General features: G+C 36.4%; 1 protein-coding gene across 1 annotated transcript in view; it reads left to right on the top strand.

The window, feature by feature from the left end:
• Positions 1-7,708, top strand: part of LOC124157610 (protein bicaudal D) — a 28,896-nt gene extending 21,188 nt beyond the window's left edge. Inside the window, exons 11-13 of the mRNA XM_046532480.1 lie at positions 736-999; positions 2,495-2,601; positions 5,599-7,708. Coding sequence (XP_046388436.1) covers positions 736-999; positions 2,495-2,601; positions 5,599-5,889 — 662 coding nt within the window. The 3' untranslated portion in view covers positions 5,890-7,708. The remainder of the gene's footprint in view (positions 1-735; positions 1,000-2,494; positions 2,602-5,598) is intronic.
• Positions 7,709-12,504: the final 4,796 nt, after the last annotated feature.

The raw sequence follows: 12,504 nt of genomic DNA, 5'->3' as shown, positions 1-12,504 counted from the left end.
AGAAGCATAAATTCTATATGATACATAATCTAAGAAATGTGGCATTGGAGATAAACGTTAGCAAAGTTGAATATACTCCTGCACATCCATCCGATGTCAAACTTATGCATTGAATCTGAATGTTTGAAAAAATCAACTCCGTGCTATGTTTCAGCTTTGAAGATTTAAAATATTGTTTGGAATTTCTATTAATTTATTTATTTTTGTGGACCTCTTCTCCAGTAGATGTGTTGAAATAATATTTGAATTTCTTATTTTTTGGGTTAGTACTAAAATTTACTGTTCTCCTTCTGTGATTATGTGATTATTTCAACTTTTTCTGAGGTTTTCACATGTTTAATGTAATTTGATGGATTATGTACTAGAATTGAAAAATACCTATGTAATATGAGGTGTAGGATTACATTATTGATTTTAATCCATACTAATGCAGTAGATAATATGTATTATTCCTTACTTTTCTATTCTAAATTGTTAGCATGTGATAATTACTGACTTATATATGGACATAAATAATCTTCAAAGTTAGCTATCTGGCATAAAGTGCCTTTTTTAACTAATTTTATAGTTTTCATGGAAGTCATTACAATCCTTACCATTGTTATTTCATTGGATAAGTTGGAAATTTGATGGAAAGTTAAATTCAATTAGTTTAATTGTAAGATATTGTTAAACATAAATTTCAAAGTAATGAAGTCGCAACAAATTTTTCCCTTTTCAATGTGAAATCTACAGCAGTCAATGACTCAAAGGAGGCAGAGTCACAAGAAATCCAAGAGTTACAGGAGCAAGTGGTCAAACTGAAAGCATTGCTGTCTACCAAGCGTGAGCAGATTGCCACCTTGAGGACTGTTCTTAAATCAAACAAAAATACAGCTGAAGTGGCACTCAATAATCTTAAATCAAAATATGAAAATGAGAAGGCTGTTGTGTCAGATACAATGATGAAACTTCGGAATGAACTCCGTCATCTTAAGGAGGATGCAGCCACATTTTCTAGTGAGTGGTTCACTGCCTTTACCCATGAAACGATCATTTTTGTATTAATTATGCATCCTCCTGCTTTCAAACTCCTAATTTATTTCTGAATAAGGATGCCATTAAATTTAAAAATAGTGCATTTTATTTTATATATTCCAATGTGTTTTTTTACATTAATTAATCTGTAACATCATGAAGATCGTCTTTAAGATTCCCGGCAGTACCTAGGTGTTTGAAGTAACTGGGTATATATAGTTCCTGTGTTTATCTCTATTACATATATTTACTGCTATTGACATTGTTGATATTGTTTTTTCAATTTTTTGAAAAGTAGGTCATTTTCCTGCATTTCGATTTTGTAGTGTCCTGTGGTTGTCTTAATACTATCATTGCTGTTTTATTTGAAGAAAAGGTTTCAATATTGTATTATTATCAATCTTGGGATGTATTGAATTTCAACATTCTAAAGGAACTTTTGTGTTGCACATTAATTTCCTATTATCAAGTCTCTTATTATGCCCCAGTTTGATAACCTAGCATAGAAGATAGAAAGTTTTTAAGGGTTTTCAAACTGTATTTGAAGAAAAAAATTGTTTTTCTCGTAAAAGACTAAAGCACTCTCCTGTTAATTAATATTTTCCTAACTCTGTAATCTTTCCCTTTTGTAATTGAGAAACTAACAGTAGGGCTATACATAATAAGTAGAAGGATACATCTGTAAGTTTTATGTGAAAAATTTCCATAAATTTTTAGAAATATTTTTTGAAAAGACAAGCTGTATGTTGTAGCTTCACTTGTGGTTTTTTGTGTGGGTAGCAATCTTTAAAATGTAGAGCTGGAAAGGGTTTTATGACCTTTATTACACCTTTTTTAGTTTGGGAGCTCACTAGGTATGGCGCGATTGAAATAGATGTTTGGAATGTATGCTATCCTAATTGTTAGCTCACTAGTAAGAATAAGTCATTCAGCCAAAGATACTGTATGAGATAAGGGGTGGGAAAAAATAGCCTTTATCTAAGCAATGGTCTTTGAGCATTAAGACCATTATACATGGTGAAACAGACAATTAAGTGGGACATTTTGAATATTCCACGAGTTTTTTTTTCTACCTGATTGCTTATAATTTTGAAATTTTTTAGTGCGAGGTGAATTTTTCAATACTCATCTTTCAGCTTTCCAATTTCGTCTTATTTTAAAGCTTTCGCAAGAATAAATATCTTAATTTGATAGAAAAGAGATTCATGAAAGTACATAGATGCTTATGTCTAATTATCAATTAAATATTTTTTTATAGTAATGTACACTCTATGCTTATTCGAATTTTGGTCATGGTTGTCTATGAAGTGTTTGAAGTTGTGACGGATATTTGTTGTTCAACCCATATCGTGGCATGAAATTAAGATTTTTTGAGGAGTAATCCTTGTAACTGGAGTAGAGCACAAATTTGCTTCTGCTTCGCAACTTTTATGATGCCTAAATGTTTTCTAATGGTGATAATATTGCATTTTTTCAGGCTTACGTGCTATGTTTGCTGCTCGTTGTGAGGAATATGTTACTCAGGTGGATGAGATGCAGAGACAGCTTGCAGCTGCTGAAGAAGAGAAGAAAACATTAAACCAGGTAATGATCACTGACAATTTTTCAAGGCAAGAGTTATTTTTTTGTGGAGAAAATGAGTTCAGGCACTGCATTTTGGATGGAATGATATTATAGCTGTCATACTATCATGAGTGATGGCTCTCTTACCTGGGGTTAATTTATGAATTACATTTGCAAGAATGGAATGGTTCAGGGGTAATTTGATGTACAGTAAGTACCCTAAGCACGCAATTTTGATTAAATGGCTCAGGTTGGACAGTAACATAACACAACCTATTGTAATACGTATAAAAACAAAAATTCTAAGTGCATCAAGGATCTTCATTCCTTTAGTTGTATACCATACAACGTTGATAAAACAAGACCCCATGGTGCTCAAACTCTCGCTCTAGCAAATTTTTGCTTAACCAGAGGTGGAGCAAATGAGAGCCTATAAACTCCTTGTCATCACTTATGTAGGAACAGGATTGGTGTGGCGACGGAGACATTTCTATCTGATAAACTTAAGCATAAATCCAGACGAAAGGCGATGTTTTTGTTGCATCACTAAATTTCTTTACCTTAATAACAAGCTAGCCATACAATTTATAAGCGCCATACTAAATAAAAATCATGAAAAGCATTGCTTAATCAACATCATTCCAATCCACAACCGAAGAAGCCATTTTTCTATGTACGTTGCGCATTTACATGATCTATCTATTATTTTGATATTTTCCACTGAAAATTCAAACTATTGCTGATAAAACAGTATCATTGTTGTTTAATGCCTCTACTGCTTCCATTGGTGTATGTTTATTGTTCCCGTACATTTTGTGGAAGCTACTTGAAATAACTTATCGCATTTGTTTCTGCAGACGAAAAACATGGAAGGTCGTAGAACAATCCTGCCTCGGAAGACGTTTTCTATCATCCAATGTAATATCTTCATTATCTATGCTAAAAAGTCTGCAAAACGTTCTTAATGATGTGATTAAAATTGCCTATGTTTCAAAAAAGGTTCCATTTTTAGTGTTGTGCCTGCAACGTCATTGAAAGAATACATTGAGTGTATCCAGGACATGGCAATAAAATGAATTTGAATAAAAATTATTAATATAAGGAAAGTTATTAACTTGATATTATTTCACAAAAAATATAACGCAGATATTATGCTGATGTCACTTAGTAAAACAAAAGCAGGCTGCAAGAAGCTGCCACTAATATAACTCACATGGGTAAGATATGCAACAAAGAAATGAAAAAGCTTAGGCACCTGATGGACCCTCAGGACAACAAAACTTACAAGTATGAAGTTATTGATTTAAAATTCTCACTAATGACAAAATACCATGAAAAGGAATGCAGATTTTTAAAAATTAAGTTAACTAAAAGTGCAAGCATTAGCTTTTCTCATATGTCATCCCTAACAATGCATTACCTGCAAGTTGTAAAAGAGTTCCATTTCTTCTGTGTTATATCACGGAGGGAATTCTTCTTAAGATATTCGGCTAGGATCGGAGTCCTTTCTTCCACGGCTTCGGGTTTACACCACAAGCATCACCAGCAATGATGAAGGGAGTTAACGCTATCGTGCTTTAAATTAGTAAAACCAACTTTCCGAACACTTGAAGTTCTCGATTCTCAATCTATCACTGAAATACTCCGCTTCAGTCTTAAGCATAGCCACTTTCTCAGTAGTTCCCACAGATTGAAGTGGGCAAAACCACCCAAACAAATCTCCTTTTAACTCATCATGTTCTGTATTCCTCGGGTGCTTTTGTTTTTTTAAATTGTGAAAAGAAAATAGGAAGATAAATTAATTACGCCACACTTGTATTGCTCCATTATTTTCATTTCTCGCTCAGACGTGTTTGGCGTTTTTTGGCCATGGTGTCTGCCTTCAAATGCTCTCTATTCATGCAACTCACAGATGTGCGGGTATGCTGCTTTTAATGCGGGCTGCGGGCATGCTGCTGTATGTCAACTGCTTTTTGCCACCCAAGGAACAAAAGAAGATGGAAAATTTGCAAATGTTAATGCCTTTCATTTCACCAAAATGAACTACCGTATTCCTCCGAATATAGCCCCCTCTGAATATAGCCCCCCCCCTAATTTTGAGGCTTGAGTTTCGGGAAAAAATTTAAAAAATGGGTTTGAATATAGTCCCCCCTTAACTTTTATCATGGGCATTTTTGGAAAAAAAGGGGGGACTATATTCAGACATATACGGTACTTGTAGGTTCAAAGAATGGAGAGATCATACACGGTACTTATTTATCAAACGACGGTTTAACTCATCAATTTGAGACTGAGCACTCCATGTTGACTTCATTTCTAACAGCTCACCAGCAATTACAGAGAATAGGGACTCATGGTGAAGGTTTACCAGCGATGGAAACTCTCGCTAAGGCGAGTGCCAATACCAACGGCCTCGTAAAAACGGATTTTTTTACATGCTAATCATAGGGTCAATTGATGGTGCTCCGGCTAGCTCTCGTATTGACGGGGGTCTCGCAATAGCCCGTACTAGCTTTAACGCGGTTCCACTGTACTTTCTGTATCCGTGATCATGTCCTCAAGCATCACGCGGCCACTGATGCATGGATTTCGGAAAACAGTGCTTCAGATTGGGAGCACCCAAAATTGTCTTAGTCCATTGCTTGCTTCATTGGTCCCTTGAATTTCATTATAATGAGGTTCTACTGTACATATTTTTGGGAATAATATAATGCACATTTATCATGTACCATTGAATGTACTGATTTTAATCTAATGAGATGGATTTGTCATAGGTTTTTATTTAAGTTTACCTAACAATGCATAATGCATGATTTAAGTCCAGTGCTGTAGACAAGCACAGAAAGAGGAGTTCTGCTATTGATTTTTGTCACTCTCCATTTGTCTCTTCTGTGAAAGAATGCGGCTACTTTTGGTGGTGTTATCATCCTTGATTGACACCTTAGATAGACTCTCAATTTCTTCACTCATGTATTCCACTTAACATTAAGACATTCTTCTTTTTCCTTGTTCGAATAGTTGTTGAGACTGGCAGTCAAGCAGAAGTTGTCCCTGACACAGAAGCTGGAGGAATTGGAGGTATGCATAGAAATGCGAAGCAGCAATGCTCGTCGACATGGGGGTGGGCATGGAGGTAGCTCGGCGCTATCAACATCATCTGCGTCGGGGCAATCAGGGTCTAGGCCCACCGGTGGATCATCGGGTTCCTCCAATGCTAAAGGACTGTCTTCCTCGTTGTCATCTTCTCCAGCTTCACATCACATTCGCTTACCAAGAGGACACCACCAGTCTGGGCGCGACTTTTTTTAATTGTATCTGCCCTTCTTGTGAGTCAAAATTTTCCTAACCTCCTTAGTAGCGATAGCAGCCAAAGCTGCAGAAAAGGGTTTCCCCATGGATTCCTCCAAATGGCAAGTACTGTGGTGTTACACTTCATCTCATGATCACCGGATTAAGAAATTATTTTTAAGTTACTAACTTTGGCCGTCCTATAGCATTGCAGTACTAGGGAAGCACATAATGACCTTTGGTGTGGGACATGGAGGAGGAGGGATATTTCAGGGTCTCAGATGAAGTGCTGGTAAAAAATATTTTTTTTTCAACTTGCTTTTTGCTTGCTGAATAATATCAAGGTTTTAAAAGCACCTCTTGCAATCCAATGGTCATGAAGGGATTTGAGATTGATGAGAATTGTGTAGTCTGGTTCCATTATGAAGGAATGCACTTGAGCAATGATCAGCATCTTAAGTGATGTTCTCCTCTGATGTACATTGAAGTTTCAGTTTTTTCAGCAGGTCAGCTCATTAAAAAATTAAGTAAATTCCTTGTCCTAGTGAAATTGTGCAGCATTGGCAGATTAATTAGTGCCAAGTGAGAATTTGTATTAGGGAATCTATTCAATTGAGACCCTTTTTTATTTTTTGCTGAAATGGGTGACCTAAGTAGCTCCCATTTTTAGTGTAATGTTTTAGTTTTCTTTTAACTAATAAAATTTGTAGATAGCGAGAGTAATCCAGGCCTTGTAAATGATGATCGGCTAATAGTCTAATGTAAAAGCTTTTAAGTATCCCTGCAGTCCTTTGATTCTTTAATTTTATGGCTGCAGTTTTAATCGCCTATGTATGTATATTTCTTGTGGAGTTTTTATAGCTTGTTTTGTATGTTCAAATTGGTATATTTATATTAATAATCATAGGGACCATTGCTTGCAAAGTGAATTGGTTTAACCAGAGTTGTGATTTGGATATCAGGAAGCAGTGAAGCATTTTTTTTTTTAATTTGTCAACAGTGCTTGTTACCTTCATCCCATTGTGACAAAGCTTCTACAAATTGTTAATGAAGTAAATCAGTGTCAGTAGGGCCTGGCGCATTTATGTGACCAAGTTTTTAGACTACCGTCCCTTTCATAGAAAAAAAAGAAATTTATCAAATAAAAATGGCAGCTTTTTAAACTTTGTCAAAGCCAAATAATTTATTTAATTATGTTTTGTTATTTTCTCATTATGGATAAATTGAATTACTTATTATCAAATTATGTAGGATTTTATATGTGCATGAGGTGCCTGATGGTGCTCATTATGAAGTGAAATCAATGACTGAACTGTCACGTTTGTACTGTCAATGTGTGACGAAAGTGAATGAATGTGTGTGATGAGAAAATATTGTTATGTTGTCTTTGTTGTTAAATGATTATTTTGATTCTTTGTGAGTTAAAAATATATTTTAAGTACGAATTTTAATATAAATTTTTGAGTGACTATTTGCTTTATCCTTTTTCATATTTGATAAAGTATGGCACCCACTTATTTATTATGTCTCTTAGTAGGCATGGATATTGTATTGTTGTGTACAGCTAACCTCGGGCTATAAAGTATTCTATTGAAATTTGGGCTGCTTATATTTGTAATGTTACATGATGTCTCCCATCTGAATGTGTAACTTATTGACTAATTTTTAAACTATGTTAAATCTGTTATTAACATTTTGTATTGTAAAGGGAGTTGAAGTGCTGTGAGATTTTTACAATGCATTAAACTCTCAGATAATGCAGAGTGATTATAATTTGACTCTGAATTTATAATGAAAGAAAATGCCATTGTATTGGCTCATTAAAGGCTAGAATTCAATACTCATTGTTTTTGCTTGAAGTTAATTCAGAACAAACTGCTTCTTTCTTAAGCCTCTTTCACACTACTCGAGATGTCCTGAACACGGAATGTTGGAGAAGTCGTCTTGAACGCTAAAATCAGATTCAAGACCATTCAAGACAATCTTTCAAGAGTGATTGTTCAAGACATCTTGAATCAAGTTGAACGGCCTTTCGGTCTGATCCAGAAAGCTTTAATTGACTTGTATAACAATAGTCAACATGATCAACAAAGGTATAACAATAGCGTTCTATTCCCTGATGGTTAGGAATTGTATTTCTGAATCATGATGAGATTTAGTAGTTAGAAGTAGAAGTAGTTATTTCTGCTGTTTCTAGCCCCATTCCTACAAATCATTTTCCTGGTGAAGGCAAAAGCTGATAATATCGCTATAATTTTGGCAATAAGTGATGATAAGGTAGATGCCCCATAAAACTATATTTTTTACAGGTGAGTTTGAAAATAATGGCATTAAGACATTTAATTTACATCATTTACAACTGATGTAGGTTACATAGTTCCTGTTATACTACAATTACTCGGTATGATAGTAGAAAACAATTATTAAATCATGCAACACGATAAAGATTTTTAACTTATGAATTATGACCAATGAGAAATCATCATCTTTCGCTTTCTTTAGGATATCAGGTATTTGCTGCTAAATTTTTCTATGTATTTTTGTCAGTAATTTGTATAACTCTTGCCCTACGTAGAGGCCAAAATCCTCCAACTTATGTTAGTATTCCTCCTCTATGTTGAGTGCTCCAGGTTTGATGAAGCCTTTCTGAGGAAACTGTTTATTTCATGAGAGCTTCCTAAGTCTTTCTCCTCTTGGGGGTTGGTGCTCCTTTTAATGAACCATTCCATGAGGAGCTGTTGAATTGCTCAGCATAGGTAGAGGTGGACTCTCCATAAAGTAAGGGGAGAGGGGGAGTGCAAATTTTCATCTTGCTCTTTTATGATTTCCGATAGTCTTTAAATCGGTGTTTCCTTAAAACAAATAAATTAATGTTATTTTCAGAAGGGCAAAGAAGCCCTTTCACGAATTCAAGTGTAGTTAAAAAATATTGCAGTAGAAATTACATTGAAGTGGACACATGACGTAAGATCACAAATTTCCAGAAACAGTTAACCAAGAGAGATTCTTTACAATTTAGTAGATAAGGGGGTCAACGACCAATGTCAAACAACAGACTTGTTCCAAATATGCCAATTGAATTTGGCTTATCGTGTAATTACTTCGTGCCAAAAACAAAACATGCACATTCCACCTTTTTTGCTTACCTAATATAATTTTTCCAAAAGTTAAAAATATTTCTTGTGGCACCTTGTAGGGTGGTGGTTAGGGGCAAAGACTGTGAAATTAACCATACAACTGTAGTGATCCGGAAATGGAAGATTTCCATTTCCAAAATATGCATAAATATTTTGTTGTGTGACGTCTCAGAATAGCCAGCTGTGACAAACTATGCCTTGGGATTTGCACCTTTTCACTTTCAAGAACGCCTAACCTTCCTCTTCCCCTTCCTTTCCCCTTCCTCTTGGACGAAAACATCCTGGTTCCTCTTACCTATATAATGGCACGGTGTAGATGCAATTGGTACTCAACACAGGGACTCACTCAGTAACTCACAGTTGGAGTCGAAGCACGGGCCGTATGGCCCGTGCGACCTAAGCGCCTCGCTATCCACCCGTGCCATCACCAGCAGCTCCTCTCCTTCCCGAGACTTTTGGTAATGTTCTAAATTTTGGCTATTCTAGACGCACAAATTCATTATTACCTTATATATATTCATTGAATTGATTTGGAAACTGGGATTTCAAAGGGAAATAAACTTTGGGTTAAAACTTCAAATACTTGTGTGTGATTATTCGCTTCCCGACACCAAGGGCAAGAACCCCCGCAACCCTTACAATGGTGGCAGCGGTGGGATTGTTTTGCCATAGCCCCCCCTGTGGGAGGGAGTGGTAATTACATCCCAAAAGACTGTGGGATTATTGCCTAGGTAGTCGGAACGATAATCACACTCACTTTACATTCTTTGCGTCTCTAGAGTTAATTTTTGGGGTAATGAATTCCGCGTAATACTTTAAATTGCCAGAAAAACTATATTTGATGTGTCAGGAAACACTTTCTCGGGAAGTAGAGCTTGGTGGTAAACGGTGGATGCGAGTGGCAATTGCTCGCCCATCTATTTCACGAGTAACGGTAAAGTCCGGGAGAGCTGAAACCAAAATAGCTGTCATAACAATGCGGTATTTCGGAGGAGGCACCTTTTCAGACGGACAACGACCGCTGACCAACGCCTTCAGAGCCGTAGGCATCGCAGAGACAAACTGTCGCCGGAATACTTTCACTTCGCTTCCAGAGCGGTGGTGTCACCAAGGAAGCAGTGCAAGAAGTTGGCGCAAAGAAGAAAGAAGATCATCACCGACAACGAAGGACAATGGTGATTACGACAGTTAATAAGAACTTTGAATAGAAAATATCAAAGAAATGATTGCTATGCCTCTTTATGAATTTTCTTGGCCGGTAATTAGATATTAGTTTTCTGAATTTTCTTAGTCGATAGCTAGTATTAGTAATTTTGAAGCCCCGGTTTGTCCCGAGGAGTATGGGAATCCTCATCAAGTGGAATAATTGGTCCCTCTGAAACCCGTAAGAGATAGGGCTCGGGTAATGAGCGAAATCTAGGTAGTTGTTGCTCTAATAATTGTTTCCAATTAAAGTAATATTGGGAATTGAGCATATTGAAACTAAGGTTTGGAATTGAAATGGTCTAAAGAAGCCGTCGCTGCGTTTGCGACATTGAGGGACTTCTAGAGTAATTGACCTGTACTTCGGTACCTCGATTTCATGGAACCTTTTTTTGCATTCAAAATCAGTCATGCTTTAGAAGCAAGTATTGGCTCATTAGAATACCACATGCCATATGTAGTCACTTGCGCCAGCCGGCAATTAAACAATACGGGGTGAGACTACGGCGCCACCTAAGGGAATGCCTCTAGCTAGTGTTCTAAATATAGTATCTCGTTACGTATTTAGTTTAAAGGCTTTAATGGGTTAGCTGATAATTGAAATTGGAATTGATATTGTCGCTGAAGGACCGATCTGCAATCGTGAGGCGTGGGTACCTTCCATTGGGCGAGTACAATTTTCCAAATCCCATACATGCCTGTTAAAACACTATAATGCAGACGCACTGTCTCGTAACCTTTCGGGAGTTGTTAACCTACGCTTGATTTTTGGGGGAATCGAACGTTGATATGGTACGAACAGGAAAACGATCCCAGGTGGAAAAATGAAAAGAGAGAGAGAGGATAGATAGTTGTGATTTTAAAGAGGAAATATGTAAAAAAATAAAAAGGGGACATTAACAAGGGATGGGTCCCAAGAGTGTGAGGAATTTTACAAGTTGACCGGGATTATCATAAGGGGTAATTGAAACCATAAGTTTAATGACATAATATAGCATACGCCGGCTAGGGAAAAGATTAAGGCATTAGTAAAACATATCCTTGAAAATTTTATTGAGTGTAAAAGAGTGAAAAATAACACAAACAATTGGTGTTTAGCGTGTAATGTGTCTAGTGACAAAGTGAAGTGTACACATGTTGTCCCCAATTCAACTTATCCCCCCCTTGGTTCCTCAAGAAAACAGTGAACTGATATTCGTTACAGCGAGAAATAGTCACTTTGGATCTGTGTGAATAAACAATGGACTTAAAGCACAGCAAAGGAGGGTGATAAAATGTGAACAAGTGAAGTGAACATGTGGAATAGAAGTGATATTGAAAATTTGTATGTATTAAGTTTTTTAAATCAATAGGACTTGACATATTTGTCATTTATAAACTTTTTCTTCCCAATTTACTCTGAATTATTTCTTTTTGTGTTGTTTCGTTTATAGTGATAATAAAAAAAGGGATTGAAAATATAGAAGTGAAACAGAATTAGGAATACGGACGATATAATGGTATTTCTTTGTTTCCTTGTGTATAAATACTTTTATTTTTTGTTGAATATTGCAATTTAATATGTTTTAAATTTATGTAATTACTAATTAGCAATGAATTTTTTTGGTGCATAGGGGAATTTTAATGGTTAATTGTTTTTATGATTGCTTTTTCATTTGTATAAATGTGATAGATCTCGTGAGAGATCAATCAATTTTAATAAAGAAGGGAGTATTGTAGTGATCCGGAAATGGAAGATTTCCATTTCCAAAATATGCATAAATATTTTGTTGTGTGACGTCTCAGAATAGCCAGCTGTGACAAACTATGCCTTGGGATTTGCACCTTTTCACTTTCAAGAACGCCTAACCTTCCTCTTCCCCTTCCTTTCCCCTTCCTCTTGGACGAAAACATCCTGGTTCCTCTTACCTATATAATGGCACGGTGTAGATGCAATTGGTACTCAACACAGGGACTCACTCAGTAACTCACAGTTGGAGTCGAAGCACGGGCCGTATGGCCCGTGCGACCTAAGCGCCTCGCTATCCACCCGTGCCATCACCAGCAGCTCCTCTCCTTCCCGAGACTTTTGGTAATGTTCTAAATTTTGGCTATTCTAGACGCACAAATTCATTATTACCTTATATATATTCATTGAATTGATTTGGAAACTGGGATTTCAAAGGGAAATAAACTTTGGGTTAAAACTTCAAATACTTGTGTGTGATTATTCGCTTCCCGACACCAAGGGCAAGAACCCCCGCAACCCTTACACAACCAAATGAATGGATTAACCTTCTGTAAGCTGGGGCGGGAG

The sequence above is a fragment of the Ischnura elegans genome, chromosome 4 (genome assembly GCF_921293095.1).
Source record: "Ischnura elegans chromosome 4, ioIscEleg1.1, whole genome shotgun sequence".
NCBI lineage: Eukaryota > Metazoa > Arthropoda > Insecta > Odonata > Coenagrionidae > Ischnura > Ischnura elegans.
The sequence above is the reverse complement of the archived record's forward strand: the minus strand, read 5'-3'. Positions and strand labels throughout refer to the sequence as shown.